The sequence below is a fragment of the Halichoerus grypus genome, chromosome 7, assembly GCF_964656455.1.
Source record: "Halichoerus grypus chromosome 7, mHalGry1.hap1.1, whole genome shotgun sequence".
NCBI classification, from domain to species: domain Eukaryota; kingdom Metazoa; phylum Chordata; class Mammalia; order Carnivora; family Phocidae; genus Halichoerus; species Halichoerus grypus.
Window position 1 is genome coordinate 97,914,542 of NC_135718.1, and position 19,982 is coordinate 97,934,523.

At 51.7% G+C, this 19,982-nt stretch overlaps 1 protein-coding gene across 3 annotated transcripts in view; it reads left to right on the forward strand.

The window, feature by feature from the left end:
• Nucleotides 1-749: 749 nt before the first annotated feature.
• The window catches only part of RCSD1 (RCSD domain containing 1), a 63,556-nt gene continuing 44,323 nt past the window's right edge, over nucleotides 750-19,982 (forward strand). For all 3 annotated transcript variants that reach the window (XR_013449817.1, XR_013449818.1, XM_036076755.2), the window contains exon 1: nucleotides 750-883. Coding sequence is in view for 1 of the 3 variants with exons in the window: in XM_036076755.2 (XP_035932648.2) it covers nucleotides 878-883 (6 nt within the window). In the remaining 2 variants the exon portion in view is untranslated. The remainder of the gene's footprint in view (nucleotides 884-19,982) is intronic.

Below are 19,982 nucleotides of genomic sequence, written 5' to 3' on the forward strand. Positions count from 1 at the left end.
TTTAATGCTACAGGGAACTTGAAAATCCTTGCTTGGACTCCTTGTGGTCCCTCATCCCACCCAAACACCTCCCCCCACGCCCGGTACACAGATAAGAGATGGACAGATTGATCGGTGTTTCCTGAAAACGTGACAGTGCACGTGGAGAGACCAAGAGATGAAAAATAGGAAAGGGGGTCCTGTGGGTTCCACACAGAGCGCTGAAGCCTCCGTTGGAAGAGCTCTGGTCCTGGGACCAGGAGAGAACACAGCTGCATCGAAGGTCCTCTCAATCCCACGCAAGAATGCCAGGAAATCCAGGTATGACATGAATGCCATAATTTTTTTTTTTTTTAAGGAGGAAAGAAAGCAATAAGGATGCACGTAAAAGAAGGAAACAGAAAAGAGAGGAGATAAAAAGAATAAAAGAACAGCTTTAACTTTTAGGGCAAGAAAAAGGTATTTTAAAGGAGGGCGAGGTTGAGAAGGGCTGGGACCCGGGCAGAGACCAGGGTCCTGCAGAAACTTCGCGAGGAAGAGGGGCCAGACGGCTGTCCCATCCCCATGTTTGGGCAGATTAATGGAGTCGTGACTCCCTCGCTCGAGTCCTGCCCTGGGAGGGGACAGTATCTGTTTAGATTTGTGTCTAAATTTAAACCCTGATCGCCGGCCTCCCTCCCCCGCTCCCCACCCCTTCCCCCTCCCGCGGCCTCCCCCTTCCTCGTGCTCTCGGGCAGGGCCGGGCCGCCCGCAGTCCCGAGCCAGGCAGCCGCCGGCGCGCCGCTCCACCCCCCCCCCCTCCCGCCCCTGCCCTGCACGCCGCAGCCCCGGGTCCGGCGGGCGCTGGGAGCCGAGCGGACAGCGAGCGCCGCCGCCGCGGAGCCGGCACCTGGAGGCCATGGAGGTAAAGCGCCGGGCGGGCAGCGCGGACGGCGGCCGGGGCGCACGCAGCTGCGGGGCTCGGGGCGGGGAGCGCGGGGCTCCGGCCGCCCGGGCGGGGAAGGAGGGCAGATGCGCCCGGGGCTCCCGGGACACCCCTCCGGGCAGGCCGGGCGGCGGGAGGACCTCCGAGGGAGGGTGCGGGGGCGGGGAAGGGGGCCTCCGGGGGTCCAGGTGCTGGGTTCAGGACGTCTGTGCTTCAGAAGTAAGAAGTTAGGTGCAGCGACTTCGTAAATGGGCGAACATGTGGGCCCAAAAATCGCAATAAAGCAGAAGCCCCTGAATCTGGAGGGTCTGAAGAGATGGGTATTGAAAGAGAAACAGAGCAGGCGACGTGCGGCGCTTCTGTGCCAGGCTGCGGGCTTCCCTTTTCGACTGAAGATTGACCTTTAGGAGAGTCCTCTTGCTTCTCAAGTCCCTCTCTGGCCGTCACATCTTCTGTCAGAACTTTCTGAAAAGCTCCCCTCGCGGGCAGTCAAATGGCGCTGTTTCTGATCACACTTGAGACTCCCATGTACGTCCCTGCTTCCTGAGACCGGCTGTGTCAGGGGTGCTGGCCGCATCTGTGGGGTGCCCACGGCTTTTCTGCGTGGCTCTTTCCTGGCGCTGTTCCCACCCCAGTGGGGTGCAGGCGCCACCCGCCAGTGGAGGAATGCCCCGTGTGTTCCCCTGTCCCGCCCTTCTCCACATTTTGAGGCTTCCATAGATTTCCCCCTTGAAATGGAGACCTGACGTTTAGCCCTGAGCCAATCTTAACAGGACGGGGCTTTTGAAAAAGATGAAAGGAGAAGGTGCAAATGTTAATGTAGCTTCTAAGGTGATTCCCACCCACACTCAAAAGGAAGACTGTTCCTCCTGAGGCTGTAGTCACAGTGTTCCTTCCTTCCCAGCTCCATGCTCTGCACCGGAGCCCTGGCTGGCTCTCCTGAGCTAGACCCCTGCTGGGCCTGTGAAGCCCTGTGACTCTCTGCAGGGCTCTCTGTCTGTCCTGAGCAGGCATCCTGCATTCAGGCATCCAGCTCAACTGGTTGTCTTCAAGGAACAGGGACCATCTCCAGGGAGCCTTTAGAGTGTGGGATCCACCCTCCTTGGAAACATTGGCAAGTCAGGGAAACTCATGCAGATTAGGGCTGGGGAAGGGTGGTGGGGACCACAGAGCAAAGCTCAGCAGGTGGTGTGCAGGTCTGCTCAAAGACCATCCAAGCCCAAAGCATCAGGATTCTCTCCGGCTGGCTACAGCTTCAGGGCAGAGGAGGGAGATGGCCCAGGGGGGCACCCAGCTTGTCGGGCGGGGTGAATGAAGGCTCCTAAAGAAGTTGCTTGAGAAGTGAGTACCCTCCTCTGGGAGAGTACAAGGGGCTTCAGGCCCTAGGCTAGAGGTTCGATATGATTTAGGACCCATCTAATCTCTTGCAGAAGTGGGTTGGGGATAAGAGCAAAGCAAGCCTTAGGAGTAAAAGCATGTTGCTGCTTGGGGGGCCTAATGTGTGTGTGAGGCCAAATACGTGTGTGAACTTTGTTCTCGGAAGACACAGAGGGACTCATTCCACAGAGGCACTGTCTTCTCCCTCAGTTGAAGAAGGAATGGTGTGTGGTAGAGGCCCTGAATATGTCACCTGAGCAACTTCCTGTGTGGCTTGGGGCTGGGAAAAGACAAGGCCCTCGGGTCTACAAAGGGAGATGGGTCCTAACTGCTGGGGGGCAATTTACCAAGGTGGGGCCTGGGAGGGAATTGCTCAGCCAGCCAGGAAGCCTGTCGGTTTGCCCTGAGTCTGCTGATTGGCAGTGACTGCTTTTGAAGTTTTCTTTGTCAAAACGACCGAAAAAAGAACTGCAGCTGCTAGCCCTGGAAAAGGAAGTAAAGAGGAAACCGAGAGGCTGGGGAAGTGACGATTCGTAGCCAGGAAGTAAACTTTTTATGGTGGGACATGATATGCAGGAGTGGGATTTGGGAACTCCTGACAAATCTGAGTAAACCCCTCTTTTGAGAGATGAAACCCACTTTTGAGGCATGAAGGCACCACTCTATTTGGGGAGAAACTGAGTTATATGACTTCTCAGTATTAGGAATTCAAGCCAGATCAACAAGGCTTACTCAACATTCATTCTCTAGAACCCACTAACCTATTGGAAGTCTTTGGGAAATCTGTTCTTTTTTTTAAGTCACTGTTATCAATATCAGTCATTACTTCAGCCCTCAATAAGCCCTCTGGAATAAACAAGATTAAGATGCCTTTTAAAAGCTCACAATGCAGTAGGGCAAATGAGACTTACTAGATCCTGTCATGTATGAGTTTTCAAACATGTAAATGCCAAACGAATGACTACTGCAGATGGTAAGTATGCTGCTGTTTTGAGGTGAGACCTGGCAGAAGCCTTGAAAGAATAGTGGGTGGTGAGGAGGAGAAGGCATAGGAATGGGTACAGGGAGAACATGTCAGCTTTGTTCAGGAAAGTAGGCCAGTTGGCTGAGAGGAAGGTAGGGAAGCAGCAAGAGAAAAAAATGAAAGTAATAAGATAAAAACCACAGGGCCTCCAAGTATAGTGGATGCTGGCCAAGTGGGTGAGTGGGAGCTGGAATCCAAGCCATCTGGAGGAAAGGGTTACTTTTTCTTCATACAAAGTCTCCTTGTCTAGCTGTGCCCCCAAAAGGGTGCCTTTTTCTAATTCAGACAGAGGCCAGCTGCAGGCCTCCAAGGCCAGATAGGGGATGGCTCTGGGTTCTGCTCCACGGAGAGGAGAAAACTCTACAGGGCATTTAGTAAGATGGTGGTCATGAGGAAGCAGGGATGAACTGGCAGAAATGCCAACTCATAGAGTGAGCAAGGGAACCAGGCTGAGAAGCTTCTCTGAGTGTCCACACAGATTCTGCCTTCAAGAGAAAATAAGGATGGAAAAGATGGAAGAGTAAGGTCCGTGTGTCGAAGGAGAAATCAGAAGTGACATCCGTGTTTGAGCTCACCAGGGTGCCCAGAAGGGTGGAGTTCCCGAGACACCAAGGAGAATAGTGCAGCTTTTACGTAAGCCTATAAGCCCTTTGTAAGCAGGATCTGTCCTGTTGATCCTCCGGTCCCCAGAGATTAGCACAGTGCCTCGAATTATAATCCTCTCACTTCTCAAGAAAAGTTTGCTCGGTAAATGAAGTAAGAGCAACAGGGAAGTCCTTGACATCTCAGTGCACAGCTTCAGTGCCTCCGCCTAGGAGGCCTTGGCAGGTGCCCTCAGACCCCGCGGCTCTCTCCCCGAGCACTTTGTGCAAGCTGGGTCCCAGTACTAGGCCGACTTATAACTGCCCAGCTGGCTCTCCCCCTGGAAGGCCCAACAGACACTCAATAAATGCTTTTTGAATGAGTAAATAAATGATTGTTGATGGGAGAAAGATGAGATTTTTTTTTTTTTTAAAGCAAGGTTTAGGTATATTGGTTTTGAAATGCCCAGCACTCCCTGAGAAATACAGACCTCTTAGGATGCAAATAGGATTCTTCTTTAGAAGAGCTAATGGGGGACATCACTGTGGATAGGAGCCCAGAAGAGAGAAATAAATAGTAAAGAAAGACATGGAGACTTAGGACATCCAAATTAAATTAATATTCTTAGTTGTTTAACTATAAATTGTAGGCCCTACCAAATAACCTGAGAGTGCTTGCAAAGAGTTTAATCTTCACGAATGAAATCCTTCGTTTGTTCAATGAATAGGAGACACATGAAAATTAAACTTATTTCCCACAACCACGTGTCTACTATTTAGTTGAACATATGAAGGATTTCGTCTGTGAAGATTAAACTTTCTTGCCACTGAACAGATAATCTCTAATTTAGATGGGGACAATTAATGAGCCCTTTTCTTCGAGGCTACGCCAAGTCCTTTCCAGATATCATTTGTTCTTCATCCATTTATTCAGTATTTATTGAGCATTTATTCCATACTGAACCTTGTGTTTGAAATGTTACTTAAAAATCACTGGGCTATCATGTCTTTTCCTCCTCGCAGACTATCTCAGCCCATTAGTGACGATGACAGGGAAAGACAGGGAGGGACAGAGAGCGTATGTGTACCCGTGTGTGTATAATGTGTTCAATTTGTAACCTACTTTTTCACTGATTTTTTTTTTTAATTCATTAAATTTTTTTTTACCACAATTTCACCAACAGCCTTTGCTGTTTTTGGACCCACCCTCTCGCTGAGCCATATGTTGGCTGCTGGCTGGAGCGTATGGGTCATAATTAGGGATTGCATGGCCTCTGGAAGCTGGGGTTTAGCTCGGAAGACTTGTGGGCATCCCCAAGTACCCTCCCATTCCTGTGTGGCTCCCGGGTGCTCTGCGGGACCCCCAAAGTAACACTGGCTTCCGCTTAGCCACCACCTTTCATTCACTGGCCGGCAATGACAGGGGGAATTTGGGGCGGTCCGACTGGAAGGGCCCAGGCCCGATCACAGGAGGGTGAGTGCGCATTCCCGGGACGGAGTCAGGTTTCAGAGCCTGATCCGCAGTGTGCCCCCTCGAGGCAAGGAGAGCCAGAGCGGGGTTCCGTGGGAAATCTGAACGCTGGCGGCTCAGGGGCCCAGTAATCTTATCAGGGCCACAGGCGAAAGCATTTGGTTCCAGAGAAATCTGAAGGCAGCCCTGCCTTCCTCTAGTAATAGCTTAGGTTTGCAGCCAGCCTGACCACCCCTACTCGACTTACTAGAATCGAAACATTTCAGAGCTGTGGGTGGCAGGAAACCTTCTCTAGCTGCCCCCGCCACGTTGTGAGGGAGAAAAGAGAGCCGCCGAGGCTGCTGGTGGACCTTTGGGAAGCCAGCAGCTTGCGGTGTTTCTCTCATCCGGGGAGCAGGGCAGCCTAAACCTTAAGAAGTAAGATCATCAGTTTCATCACAAAAGCAATATCCACATCAGGTTTGGCCTTCGGGGTGTTATGTAGACATGTTTATCTCTCTGTGCAAAAGAGGATACAAGGATCCTGCTGGTACCGGCTCGGGCTTGGTGGCCACCATCAACCTCACTGCTCTAGGACTTTCCAGGAGCTGATCTCCTGAACGGATCTGTCCTTGTACGCCGGTCATTTGGGCAGTGAGCTCCCCATCTTCTTCCTTTCGGGCTTCCTGAATACCTGTCTTCTGGGAATTGTGAAAAATGACTGCCGAACCCGTGAGGCCCCCCAGATCCTTTTGGGAGAGGAGGGGCTCCGGCCCCAGTAGCTCCCTGGGGAGGTGATGTGGACATGCACAACATGCAGGAGACACTTGTGAGAGGCCATCAGAGCCCATGCTTGATGGATAATGTTGGCGCCCCCAGGCTGGAAGCACGGAGAAATTCCAAACATTGGAACTCAACTAAGCATCTGCATTGTCAGATGTCCCCAGCCCTTTGTTCCGACACTGCTTATGCCATATCAGGGCCACCCTCCTGGCCTCAGGGTAGCAATCAAAGCTCTTTCTCAGACTGGCTCTTCTATAATGCATCGCTAACAATTCACAGGACACCACACCCTCACTCCTTAATTAGGTCCAACGGACATGCATTGAGGGCAGGCACCGGGGACACAAAGATAAATGCCTCACTCCGCCCAGCCTTGAAGAACTCAGGTCTAGGAGCAGGGCAAGCACCTAACAGGTGAGTGCAGAACAGAGGTATGAGCTCGCAAGGACAGAGGAGAAGCAGTGTACCCAGCCCAAGGTTCAGGGGGACGTCCTGTTAGAGGCAATTTCTAAGTTAGGTCTTGAGGGATGAGGAGGAGTTCTAGTGCAGAAAATTGGGACGAGCATTCCAGTCAGAGGGAATGACAAGAGCAAAGCCTCTGGTTCTGGAAACAACATGGTGTGCCTGGGGGGACTCCCCGTAGTTCATTGCTGGAGGACAAAGCAAGATAAAGGTATTTGAAGTTGGGGGACTGGATGAAGGATACAGAGAAATAGAAGTTACAGTTCCTGCGTTAAAGGAGCTCTCTTCTGTTTGGGGAAACAAGATGTACACACATGACGTGACATACAAAGTATAAGATAGTATCTTGATAAGCTCGCAGGTATGTAGGAGTTCAAAGTCAGCTTCTCTAATGGCAGCTAGAGAAAGCTTGCTTCCTCTGCTGGGGATCCCCCCCCCAAATGTGGCAGCCTCCTGGCAGCCCTGGGGGTGCACGACCATGGGGATTTCAACCTAGTGATGAGGTGCACTGCATTGGGCCTGCTCCTACACACTCTTGCTCAGGAAATCCGTTTGAAACAGGCTCCAGGCCCCAAGGGAATGCCTTTGGTCAGGCTCACCAAAAGCCACCGCCATGGCACTCGCCCCCGTCAGAAAGAGGCCTCTGGGAACAGCCATGCTCACGAAAAACCTCCTCGTCCCGTTCACACCTTTACCTGCAGCCCCACTCATTCCTCCCACTGTGGTCGCACATCCTGTGCGTGGTCTGAAAAGCCACCGTCTCTCCTCTTCGGCCCAAGGCAGCGCAAGGACAGGCTGAGGTGGGCCCAGTAACAGCGGCCAACCACAGGCACCAGCCCGGGCTGGGCCCAGCAAGCCCCGCGCAGCAGAAACAGGAAGCTGAGCCTTGCGGCCGCTATTACACAAGCCCAACTCCCACACCAGAGGTCACCGAGAATTTGCATGTCACAATATGCCACAGAGGACTGCAGGCCTCCTTGGGGCCTCCCCTCCAGACCCCCACGGGCTCGTTCATTCCAAGCACGTGAGCTAGAGGGCCGGTCTCCCACCCCCACCTCGCCCCACCTCTGAAATGCATTCCCAAGCTTCAGGTCCCTGGCTCATCTTGCTTTTGAGGTACATTTCGATGGAAAATGGGAAATCATTTCTGAGCAGCCACATCGATGTCAGTGTGGGGAGAAACCTAAAGCTTGTCATCTGGGTGATTCCTACCACTTGTTGAATGCTTCCTAAATACAGATGTTTCGCATAAGTTTGTCTTTTTTAGTCCTCATAAAGTCTTGTTACCTCTGTTTTCTAGAGAAGGATGCTGGGGTTTCAGTATGATTAAATTATGTGCCCAAGGCCTAGAAGGTGACTACCAGAAGAGCCAACATTGGAACCCAGCCTGTTGGGTGGGATCCTATGGCCCCTATTCTTTCTCCTGCACTGGGGAAGCTCTGGCCACCCCCGTAGTGTGTGTGTGCTCACAGGGAGACCACAGGCCCCTGGGCCTGGCCGGTCCTCCTCCAGCTCAGGGCCAGCCCACAGTGGAGGCCAGGTGGCTCAAGGCATGGGGCTTTTAAGGTCTGGCAGAGATTCACTCTGAGCCCTCACTACGTACCTGAAAGGTTTCTGAAAGGTTCCAGCTGTATCTGGGTGAGACTAGTGCGAACGTCTGTGGCAAAAAAAAGAAGTTTAAATAAAAATGCAATTTTAGGGCTTAGAGTTTTGAGAGCAAGAAGGAACGTTAGCAATTTCTCCAGTTCCCTTGGTTTTAAAGATGAGGAAACTACACGTAAAAGCTTTACCGATGGTCACACTTTAAATCAGTCAGGGGGCAAAGTCAGACCTAAGATGAAGGCCTCCCGGCCCTCAGCACAGGAACTTCCCCTGCACAGGGCGCTATAGATCGTGTGTGGAAATCGGCTCATCATCACCGTCTCACTGCCCCATTTCTGTGTATCGTCTCCTTGAGGCTCTCCCAAGTCCACACTGGGGGTGCTCGGTTCTCTAGGCTTTACCTAGCAAGCACCATTATCTCTGGGGTGACACAGGCAGGGAGAGGAATGGCCTTTATTGTCATTCTTTTAGCCCGCAAGGGCAAGAGATCCAGGGCTGAGGCTGGGAGGCCCAACCCCACAGGTGCAGCCCTGTGCCTTGTTCCTACTGGCCTTCCTGGAGGGGTCTTCCTGGGAGAGCCCCTGACCCCTGTTTCCCAGTCGTGCCTGAATCACTTTCCGAGGGCCTGGACTGAAGTCCTTGGGAGGAGAAAAACAAGGTTGGTTCCAAGCCCTTGTGTTTTCGAGGGGACATGAATGGGAGACGCACGGAGATGGGGTGCCCCAGGCCACAGCAGAATGCCAGGTTGCTGCCCACATGGGGAATCTAGAGCCCGTGGAGTGGGCAGGTAGAGGAGTTGGCTAGGACTGCCATCACACGGCTACAAACTAGGTGGCTTAAAACAATAGAAATTTATCCTCTCCGTGCTGGAGGCCAGATATCTGAAATCTAGGTGCCCCAGGGCCACATTCCCTATGGAGGCTCTAGGGGAGAAATTTTTGCACGCCTCTTCCAGCTCCTGGTGGTTGCTTGAGGTTCCTTGGCTTGTGGCCACAGTAATCTCTGCCTCACACTCACTTCACCTTCTCCTCTGTGTGTCTCTCATGAGGACGTGTGTCATTGGATTTAGGACCCACACTGATAATCCAGGGTGATTTCCACATCTCAAATCTATAACCCTTTACTAAATAAGGTAACATTCACAGGTTCCAGAGATTAGGGTGTGATCATATCTTCTTGAGGGGCCACGGTTTAGGCCACCATTCAGCCCACGACAGCAGACAACTTGCTGTCCATTATAAGGGCAGGGGACTTGGGGGTTTGGCAGAGTGAATCCTTGGTTATTGCAGGCCATATTATGACACCACCATCTCTGTCACTGCCCTCAAGTGAATTACCAGTGAATACTCCTCGGTATCTGTCTTGTGACTGATTTCCTGCCTCTTGGGGAGCCTACAACACCCGTATTGGGGTGGGTCACAAACACAGTTCTTTCTGGTCAGACCCACAGTTGGGGGAGGAGGTCCACAGGGTGCTATGGAGCATTTCCATAGGGCTATAAGGGTTATCTCTTCCCAATGAGATAAATATGGTGTTAGCAGGCTGGGAAGAGCTACTTAAGATCGTCCAGGATCATCGCCACCTTCAGAAAGGATTGTGCCTAGCAAGATTATAAAACCACATTTTGTGTGATCTCATTTGATATTCTGCTGTCAAATGCCTTATTCTTGATTCATCCCTTGATTCGTGTATTTAAGGACACGTTTTGAGCAGCTACTAAATGGGAACTAGTAAGACACAATACCTGCTCTCAGATCCATACAGTCTGGAGGTGGAGAGGGGGCAGAGACGGAAGAAGTGATACCAAACGATGTGATCGGCAAACAGTTTGGGGGCACATTGCCAGGTACCTCTCAGGGTTTGGACAGGCTCACGTGTGGCTGAAAACAACACAGGCTTATTTCTTTCGTGCTATGCGTCTGTCAAGAGTGGGGCTGGGGGCTCTGCTCCATGTCACTGTTGTCCATGTCCCTGCAACATTATCAGTTGTCATGGCAGAGGGAAGGAAAGTTCTGGAGGCCCTGCACTCGCTGTGGCTCTGGCCTGGAAGGGTCAGAAGTAGCCCACAGCTACACTCAACCACAGGAAAAAGGAGGAGCGATCCTCCCATGTGCCCTAAGTGATGAGAGCTGGAAGTGTCTAATGCACATCATCGGGGTCCTGGAGAAGTCTGACAGAACTTCCAGAGGAGGTGTCATTGAATGGGGTCTGGAAGGAAGACTGTGTCTTTCAGCCTGGCAAAGGTGTGAAGGCTGAGGAAGAAAGCTTGTGTTTGTGCCCCTCACGCTCATTCCCTGGGAACTTACACAGGGAGTGTATCAGGAGATATTTTTCCTGATTTCCTATGGTTATTAATATTCATTAAGTGGATATTGTGGGAAATCGTAACATCCCTGAGTGTGTCTTCTGTAAGAAGGTTCTGGTGTTCTCTTTGCCTAGTGGAAGGTGGCAGAGGGAGTGCAAATAAGGTGACATTGGTGAATATGAGCAGAGCTAAGCCTTCCACTGTAGGTCAGGTAATGCACAAAATGGGAAGAAGGAAAATACAATTTTACCACGCTTTCTTTTTAAAACACTCTCCCATAGCTCTTAAACTAAATGATAAGCTCTAAAAATCCCCATCATTGGTGTTAGTTATCCTACAATGAGCATCGCAGGTATTCAACACATCCTTTTGAATGAAGACCAGAATACAGCATGACGTAAGGGTTAAGGGCACAGACCCGGGAGTCACACAGCTGGCTTTGAATCCAGATTTTTCCAGTTTCTACTAGCCTGCGACCTCTCTGTGCCTTGGTTTTCCCATCTGTAAAATGGAAATAGGAATCGTACCTACAGGATTGGGTTGTTCTGAGGATTAAATGAGTTAATATTTGTGTGAAGTGCTTAGAACAATGCCTGGTACATATTAGGTGTGACATGATTGTGTGCTGGGATAAATAAGTCGATTTTTATAGACGCCCTTGCTTTGACTGGGACCCAGGATGGACAAGAGGACATCTGAAGTTCTCCTCCAGGAGAGCGTGTGACTCCCTGAGTGTGTGTGGGTAGGGGGCAGTTAGTGCACACTGCGTGCAGACCTCTGCTGTTACAGCTTCTGGAGGAGGCTGGTCCTTGGGGCAGTGCTGGAACAGTAAGTCCAGACCAGAAACTGGGAAATGGGGGAGGCTCAGACATGGAACAGCAAATCCAGGCTGCAGGCTCCCACGGCAGCCAAAGCCTGCAAGAGGAAGGGAGTGATCATTGGCTCAATACATGCATTTCAGGGAAAGGGAGGGGAAGAGAGGAGACAGCAAGCGTATTTTGTGGGTTCACCCTGATAGAGCAGTGAGTGAAATGAGGAGGGAGGAAATGGGAAGGAGACAGTCCTACCACTGAACTACTGCTCCCCTCCCTCTCCTCCCAGCCTCTCCCTCTCTGCCCACCCTCTCCCTCTCCCCCCCACCCCCACCCTCTCCCCCCAACCCCTCCCTCTCCTATACCTTGGTTACCTCTTCCCTGACCTGTCCTCACCTTTCACACCTGCTGGGGGGCTGACCAGAGTGGGACGTGGGATTCTGAGACTGCTAGGATAGCTGCAGGGATTGGAGGCTTTGCCGCTGACATCCATCTCAGCTGACATCGATCCTGAGCTGTTGGCTGGGCTGAAGGAATTGAGGGCTTTCACATGCCAACCAGGGTATTCCGATTTTTCAAACAGTTACATTACTTGTATTACGAAGGATTTTTTGGTAAGATGAATTCAGAGCAGGATGAGCTACCTTGCCCAAAGTGTAGTGAGCTACACTTTGCATCTCGGGTTTTTCCTGAGGGGTGTCTCCAGGGACAGGCTCTGTCCTTAGCCCTGGCTTGTTAAGCATTTTTGTTAATGACTTGGATGAAAAATGGAAAGAATCCAGATGACCCACAGCCAGGATAGCTAATATGCTACATGACATATTCGAGTTCAAGATGATTTATATAGGGTGGGGTGCTGGGCCAAAACCAACCTAGTGAAATGAAACAGGGACGAATGCAAAGTCCTCTGCTTAGCTTTAGGAAAATGTCATGCAACTCTACGGGAGAGACCTGGCTTAGAAATACACATTCGTTTGGTCAGCCTTCCACATGGATTTATTGGGCCTACTGTAAGAAGATGCCGTTGGGATTCTCAGAGGGAGTCAAGCATAAGGACGGTACTCAGTAAGCTGAAGGTTTAGTAGTGGTGGTGGGAAGCTATACAATGCAGCTCTGAAGAAATGCAGGGCACAGGTTGTTATGTGAGCAACAAGACCACAGGGCTGGAGGACCTTCTCAGGGGAAGAGTATCCTCACCTGGTGCAACTGGACAAGGCTTCGTAGGAGGGGTGACTTCAGAGTGGGCACTGAACACGAGGAAGATTTTTTAAACAGGAGGCAGGGTTGCAGGGGCAAAGAAGGAACGGTGGGGAGAAGCTAATGTGACGAGGAGAAGGGGATGAAGGACGTGTGTGGGCAATGATGGGTACCTGCAGTGACCAACATGGAGGGTCTCTTAAGGGAATGGGTGTGCGTGCAAACGTGCATGTATGTGTACGTGCACACGGGGGCGTGCGTACAAATGTGCACACATGTGTACGACTACACGGAGGGGGCGTTCCTGCATACGTGCATACATGTGTACGTGCACACAGGGGGCGTCTGTGCAAACGTGCGTACACGTGTATGTGCACGCGGGGATGGGGAGAGGTAGGGTGGACACCTGCGCAGACAGGATGAAACCAGACTGTGCTCTGACTAGAAAGACAATGTGGGCATTCTTCCGTGGGAAATGAAGGCCCTCGAGGAGAGGGGCTCCCGGGGTCAGGGGGCGCAGGAAGGCCATACATCTGGTCCCAGCACACAAGGGGGTGCAGATGGAGAGGCTCTAGAGGCCGAAGTACCAGTCGAGGGGCTAAAGCATCAATGAGAGATGGCCTTGAGACTGGAGAGGCGAAGAAGCTGTGGAATAAACTGAGGGAGGGATCCCAGTGGTTGGTGTTTGGTTGAAGGCTGCCGTGGAGGCAGCGGTGAGAGAGAAAGGTGTGCATGGTGCACAGGGAGCGCACTTTCAGTCCGGGCACAGGGATGAGAATGTTGCTGGTTTGGGCGGGGAGATGCTGCATTTCGGTTGAGGCGTTGGCCGGACATTCAGCCCCAGAGCTTGGAGGGGCTTTGGGCGGAGACTCGGTCAGCGGCCACCTGCACAGAAGTGCTCCCTGAAGCAGGGGAGGTGAGAGCAACTGCGCGGAGAGAATCAGGCCAAGGACGAGTCCGTGGACACCCCTTGCCTGTGAGGGACACCAGGAGACTAAAGGACAGTGAAGGAGCACTTCAATTTATAATGCAGAGGGTGGGGAGTTTGAACCCACCATTAACTTCACACAAACTAACACTCAAGAAAAGAAAGGCTCCATCTCAGGCTTTCCCTCTGTACTCCCACCGATGTAGGACCTAGAGTCTCCACCCTGCGCAAGCAGCCTCCCTAGGTCTCTCCTTGGTGGGACCCCACCTTCCTTCCCCTGGCTGTCTCTCATGCTCAAGGAAGGGAGGCCCTGGGGACTGGGATTGTGGTAGTCCAGATGGAGAGAGTGGACGGAGAGGGGACAGAATTCTTTATCCACTGGGCAAAGGTCTTTGAAGTGCTTTTAGTGGTAATCAGGCTACAGGTCCCACACCAGATCATTTATAGACCTCCAGCCACACATAGGGAAGGTCCGAATTAGGGATATTCTTGTTAGTATTTGTAAAACAATGTTAAAACCACGATTAACAAAAAATCCTCTTAGAAAACCCTAGGACTTTGTGTTCAGGGTATTTGCTTTAGCTTTAAAATGTTATTTCATTATTAAACTAATATTACGCATCTTAAGGTAAAATCGTAAACATTCATCCTCCTAACGTAACTATTTTCTTCTCATTTCTTTGCAACTTTCTGATCCTCAATTTGAATCCCTTTATCATTTAAAAAAAAAAACTGGGAAAATCAATTCCCCTTAATGCAACTACTTCCAACTTTGTGTGTCTTTATTACTTTCTGCCAGATACATAGTTCTTACAAAATTGTCATCAGTGTACATGCAAGTCTGTATCTTCTGTCTTAATATTATTTCCAAGACAATATGCTCGTTTGACATGGTCCTATTTTCATTTTAAATATTTGAATGGTATTCTGTTATACAAATATACCATAATTTATTTAATTCTTTTTCTATTTTGGGACATGGCATTTGCTTTCACTGTCTCCTTATTGTAAATAACAGAGCTATAAACAGTACATGTTTCTTTTTTGTTGTTCTTTTGAATTATTTCTTTGGAAGCAATTCCCAGGAGTGGAATTATTAGGTCAAAAAAATATGACTGTTTTTATGATTCTCAGTAAGTGTTGCCAAATTGGCCCCCTCCTTCCTTCCTTCCTTAAAGGCTCACTGTACCTGGTCGGCTAAGTGAGATGTGCCAGGAAGGGAATGTGAGCTGAGAGCGACCCGTGGGGCCTGGGTCAGCACGGAGCCCTGTCCTCCCAGGTACTCCTGTGGGTCCCCCTCCGCCAGCAGGGAGGGGCAGGAGAGGGCAGGAAGGGGTTGTGGGCACCGTGGGAAATGAAGCAACAACCTGGTACTTCCTGCTGGAGCAGCTGTAGATGGGGGAATATTATGTACCAGCGAGAGGGAGAGTGAGCAAGAACCACCAGAGCAGAGTGAGCAAGAACCTTACCCTCCAGTCAAGGATGGGAGCAGAACACCCTGAGTGTTGGGAATGGCCTCTAGGGAGCTGTGGGCTTGCTCCTAGGAAATCCCTCAGGGTCATGGGCAAGAGTGGTCTGGATTAGGGAGGAGAGCCATTCACGTGCTTGCTTCATGAATATTTAATGAGCGCCCACTATGTCAGGTTCTGTGCCGGAAATTCTGCACACAAAAGGGAGTAAAACTTGAGCCCTGCCCTCAAGGAGCTTGCAGTCCAGTAAGGACGTCAGGATTGGAACAGCGTGATCACCTCTCCTTCCAGATCTGTGCTCAGGACACAGATCTGGGTGTGACCTGCAGGGAGGAAAGGTTTCCCAAAGGAGGTAACACCTGAGCTCAGTGCAGCAGGCTGAGGAGATGGAGAGCCTCTGAAGAGAAGGATGTTCCAGCTGGGGACGCAGGAGAGAGGGGAGTGCGTGAAGTGGCAGACCATGCAAGACCCCGGGAGCCTCTTTCAGACTTTGGTCAAGGGGGCGTGAGGATTTCTCTGCAGGGGCACTTAGCTCACAGTCACAACTGCAATGGGGAGCCTGACAGTCCTTGAAGCTGCATTTGTAGCTCATGCTTTTTAACGTAAATTGGATGTTTCTTTGGCGTGGCTGATGAGATTATGGGGAACTTAAAGCTCTCCAAAGCCATCTCTTTGGGTCCCCACTCATTTGATTCTCAGAGCACTGGGGGGCAGGTAGTCATGTGATCAGATTTACATTTTAGAAAGTTTGCTGTGGCTAGGGTTCGCAGAATGGATTGGAGAGAGCATGGCATGGGGTCCTTCAGGGGGCTGGGCAAACCGTCTGGTAGAGATCAGGCAAGTGTACGGATAGAGGGAGGTGGAGGGGGCCCCTCGCCAAGAACTTTCTCCCCACAGGCCTCACTGAGGACTAAGGGAGGGAGAAGCCTGGTTCCAGGGACCTGTGCTCTAATGGGGATGCCCAGGTGTGACCATAGCATTTAGAGGGAGGAAAGCCCTGGGGCAGGGTTTCTAGTGTCCATAATGGAAGGCAGCTCAGGTGTCCTGTGTGTGCTGGAAGAGAGCCAAGCGAGTGTTACAATCTAGCTGGAAGAAGCCAGGCACGGTGGTGCCAGAGTTCAGGGCTCTGGACTAAGTTCCATCACTGAATCGCTGTGGGATCTTGGATCAATGGCACAAGATTCGGGGTCCCCACCAGGATGATAATTCCATCCCTGCCTGGCTTATTGGGAGGATTAAATGAGACAATGCGTTCGTGGTCAAGGCCTTGGAGAAGGTACAAAGGACACCACAGATCCAGAGTGTTGTCACCACTGCGCTTTGGAAAACACAGGGAGATATCTGGAAATAACTTGGTCCCTCAAAGAGAGGCAGGCGCCCTGGAGCCTGAGAGAGGGAAAGAGGGAGAGTGAGAGGGGTGCAGGGGGAGGGTGGGGAAGCCACAGGGTGTGCACCTCTGCTTGGGTCTCTGCTTCCTCCTCTTCTTGTGGTTTGCCTTTGAAGTTCTGAGCAGCTGTTAGATGAAAGACCAGGTCCAGCCCATCCCAGGTCACTCGGCTGGGACACAGAAGCCATGTTTGAAGCCACAGTGGGGGGACGAGTAGGGGGCTCGCAGGACTTCTGGACTCTCTAAGTGTTTGGACATCTCTGACCTGATGCCCCCAGGAGCCGCTGGGTCGTGGGCCTGCTGTCCGTACCAGGGGGACCACTGCCCCATCACGCCAGCTGGGAGCTCCGTTCTAGCCGCAGTCAAGCGCGAAGTTCAGGAGCTCTAGGGACCCCTCTTCTACCCAGTGAAGTGTTTTGAGTTTTAGAAACGAAAGTCCCAATTAAGAACAGAGCAGGGAGCTGGGAAGGTCACAGTGCCAGCCCAGCCAATGTCTCTGCTTGTGTGAAGTTGGGCAGTTTTGACAGCGTAGGGGAGAGGGATGCGGGGCACTTTGGTCCTGACCGCATGCGTGAGCAAGAGCACACGTAGTCTGCTGGCGTGAGGGGGACGTTGGGGCACAGCCCAGAGGCAGCCTGCATGGGCCAGGGGCACGGCCTGTGTTAGCTGGTAGGGCTGCCGCAGACAGCGGGCTTACTCGACAGAAGCGTCTCCTCACGGCTCTGGAGGCCAGAAGCCCAAGGCCCACGTGTCGGCCGCGCTGCGTTCTTCTGAGGCCTCTCCTCTTGGCTTTAGGATGGGTGTCTTCTCCTGCATCTTCACGGGGTCTTCCCTCTCCAAGGGTGTGTCCTAATCTTTTCTTGTAAGGACACCAGCCACGCTGGATGAGGACCTACCCTGAGGACCTCATCCTAACTTAATTCTCTCTTTGAAGACCTGTCTCCGAAGAGTCTCATTCTGAGGTGCTGAGGGTTAGGACGTCAATGTATGAATCTGGGGGACACCATTTGGCCCATAAAAACACCCCCGGACCCGGAGCCTCACCTCCAGCTGAGGGTGAGAATGGACAGGTTGCAGGGGAGGTCATGGCTCTGGACACCAGAGCGGTGGCCCGGGGCCCACCTTCCACTCCATGCCTGGCTCCTCGTGTGACCTCTGTCATGCCTGTCCCTGGGCCATGTCCTGGAGAGAGGGCAGCAGGGCAGCAGGGCACGCTGAACCCTGAGCTGGCAGCGCCACTGCCTGGCTCTCGCCACACGCCCCACGCTCCCCTCATCCAGGCACAGCTTCCGCCGCCTCCTTCTGGCCCCCTCTCCTGCCTGCGCAGAGTGCAGGGCTGTGCACTGCGCCCACGGCATTTTCCAACCCCTCTGGAAAATTCTCGCGGCTTCCTGGCTGGGAGGCCTTTGCTCGTGCTGGTCCCTTGGTCTGGAACTTCACTGCTCCTCCCCAGCAGCCCGGGGGAGCTTTGTTACTATGGGGCTCTTCCTCCCCAGTCACTATCCCGTTCTGGAGGCCGTGTCTACCTGGCTGGGGCGAAGGGTGAGGCCTGGCAGGACAGCGGCCAGCATGGACCAACCCACTGCCTGTCTGCCCCCCGGGGGCCGGCAGGAGGCAGCAGAGCCTCTAGGCCTCTCCCAGCCGGTGCTGAAGGGGCTGTTCTCCTCCCCACCTCCACTCTTATCTGGGGGTGGGTCCCAGATGCTTCCTCTCACACAGACAGTCACCAGTGCCTTTGCCCACAGGAGGGCAGCGCCCCATTTCCAGGCCCCTGGGTGGGGGGTAGATTCCGCTGCCCCAGCTCCTGCTCTGCTCACTCTCCCCTCCTCCTGACCCGTGATTCCCTTCTTATCATCTGGACTGGCGACAACTTGAGTTTAAAAGGAACTGGGCCCCTTTAACGTTGAAACCTCCCACGGCCAGATACAGAGTGTATTTTCAGCCTGGAGGCCTAGGTAAGGATACGAGCAGCTGTCAGCCTGGAGCCAGGCCCGCCCCTCCGTGGAGACACCCTGGCCAGTGGCTGCCCTCGCTGGGGACCCACACGTGCTCTAATGATGAAGACTGTGAACGACTTCAGACCTGATGAACATTACATTTTCTTGCCCATCCTTCCAAGTTCACTTCTCGTCTTTGTCAATTTTTTTAAAAGATTTTATTTATTTATTTATTTAGTGCGAGCCAGGGAGGGGCAGAGAGAGAGAGAGAATCTCAAACAGACTTCCCCCTGAGCACGGAGCCCGACACGGGGCTCGATCCCACAACCCTGAGACCATGACCCAAGCCGGGAAATCGAGTCGGACGCTTAACCGACTGAGCCACCCAGGCGCCCCTTGTCTTTGTCAATTTAGATTTATGTGTTTCTGTGAGTCTCATCACTGCACACAAAACACCAAATTTCTCCAGCCCTTGTTTTCTTTTTGTTCCGTACACATCTCTGCGTTAGGAACGTTGAGTACTTGTCATTTTGAATGGGAGTGTAGTGGTATATTGCCTTCATGCTCTCTATAATTTATTCCGACTGTTCTCTCAGATTTAATATTCAGATGGTTTCTAATTTTTCACCTTTATGTGAATAGCAGTGCTATAGATAATTTCATAGAAACTGCATTTTTCTTCTTTATTTCCTTAACGTCTGTTCTAAGAATAGAGCGAAGCGTTTTCAAACTCTTGCTACCCAGTGCCAGACTATTGTCCCAGGAGAGGGCAGAATTAATCAAGATGTAATGCTAACAACAATTTTTAAAGAAAGAATTTTCCCTGTAATCCTGGCAACTCTGGCTTCTTATCGTTGTGACATATTTTGCCAATCTAATGGCTGTGTGATGTTCCCTTAAAGTTAATTTGCATTTCAGTATTGACTGTCAACGTTCTGCGGCCTCCCAAATGATAACTTCAGGTCAGTATTTTCTCCTTTGGTTTTGGAAGTTTATCTGCCCCGTTGCCTTGTGGGTGCTTATTTTGCAAAGATTTCACATGCATACACATGTTGTATGATTTCCCTTAACGAGGATCTACCCCGGCAGCCTTGCCACCACTATGTCGTCTTTAGATTGAGCGATGGTTCTCAACGCTGGACGCATGTTAGAGTCACGTGGGAGAGTCTCTAAAACACAGACCTTAGCCCCGTCGGAAGTACAGGAGAGGATCTGTTGGTTTCCTCTAACAGGTAGAGGCCCCAGAGTCCCAGAGACTTGATCCAGAAACCAGAACCTCAATCTTTATCCAGTGGCAGATATCTTCAAACCAATAAATATTTGTTGCACCCCTACTATGAATTGACCCATTCTGCTAGGAATGGGGGGAAGCCCAAGTAAAGTCTATGGTACATGCCTTCAAGCGGAGTCACGCCAGTGAGAGGGGCAGACAGTTCACTGTAGCCGGGGAGGTGCTATGGGAGAGGGCCTCGAAGGCTTCTTGGAGGAAGCAAGAAGCTGGGGCTTGGACAAAGAAGAGCTACCCAGGTGGAGGGAATAAGGGTGAAGACTTCTGTGGTAGAGGAACAGCATGTGCAAAGACACAGAGGCATGAAAATGGGTGGTGTGCTGGGGGCATTGCAGGAACACATGGTGGGAAGGGCAGGGCGTGGAGTCGGCCTGCCAGGGCCGGGGTCCCAGGTCCACGACAGCAAGTCACATAGCCCCTCTAAGCTCCCAGTCTGCCATCCACCACATGATGATCATAATGCCTATCTGACTGGC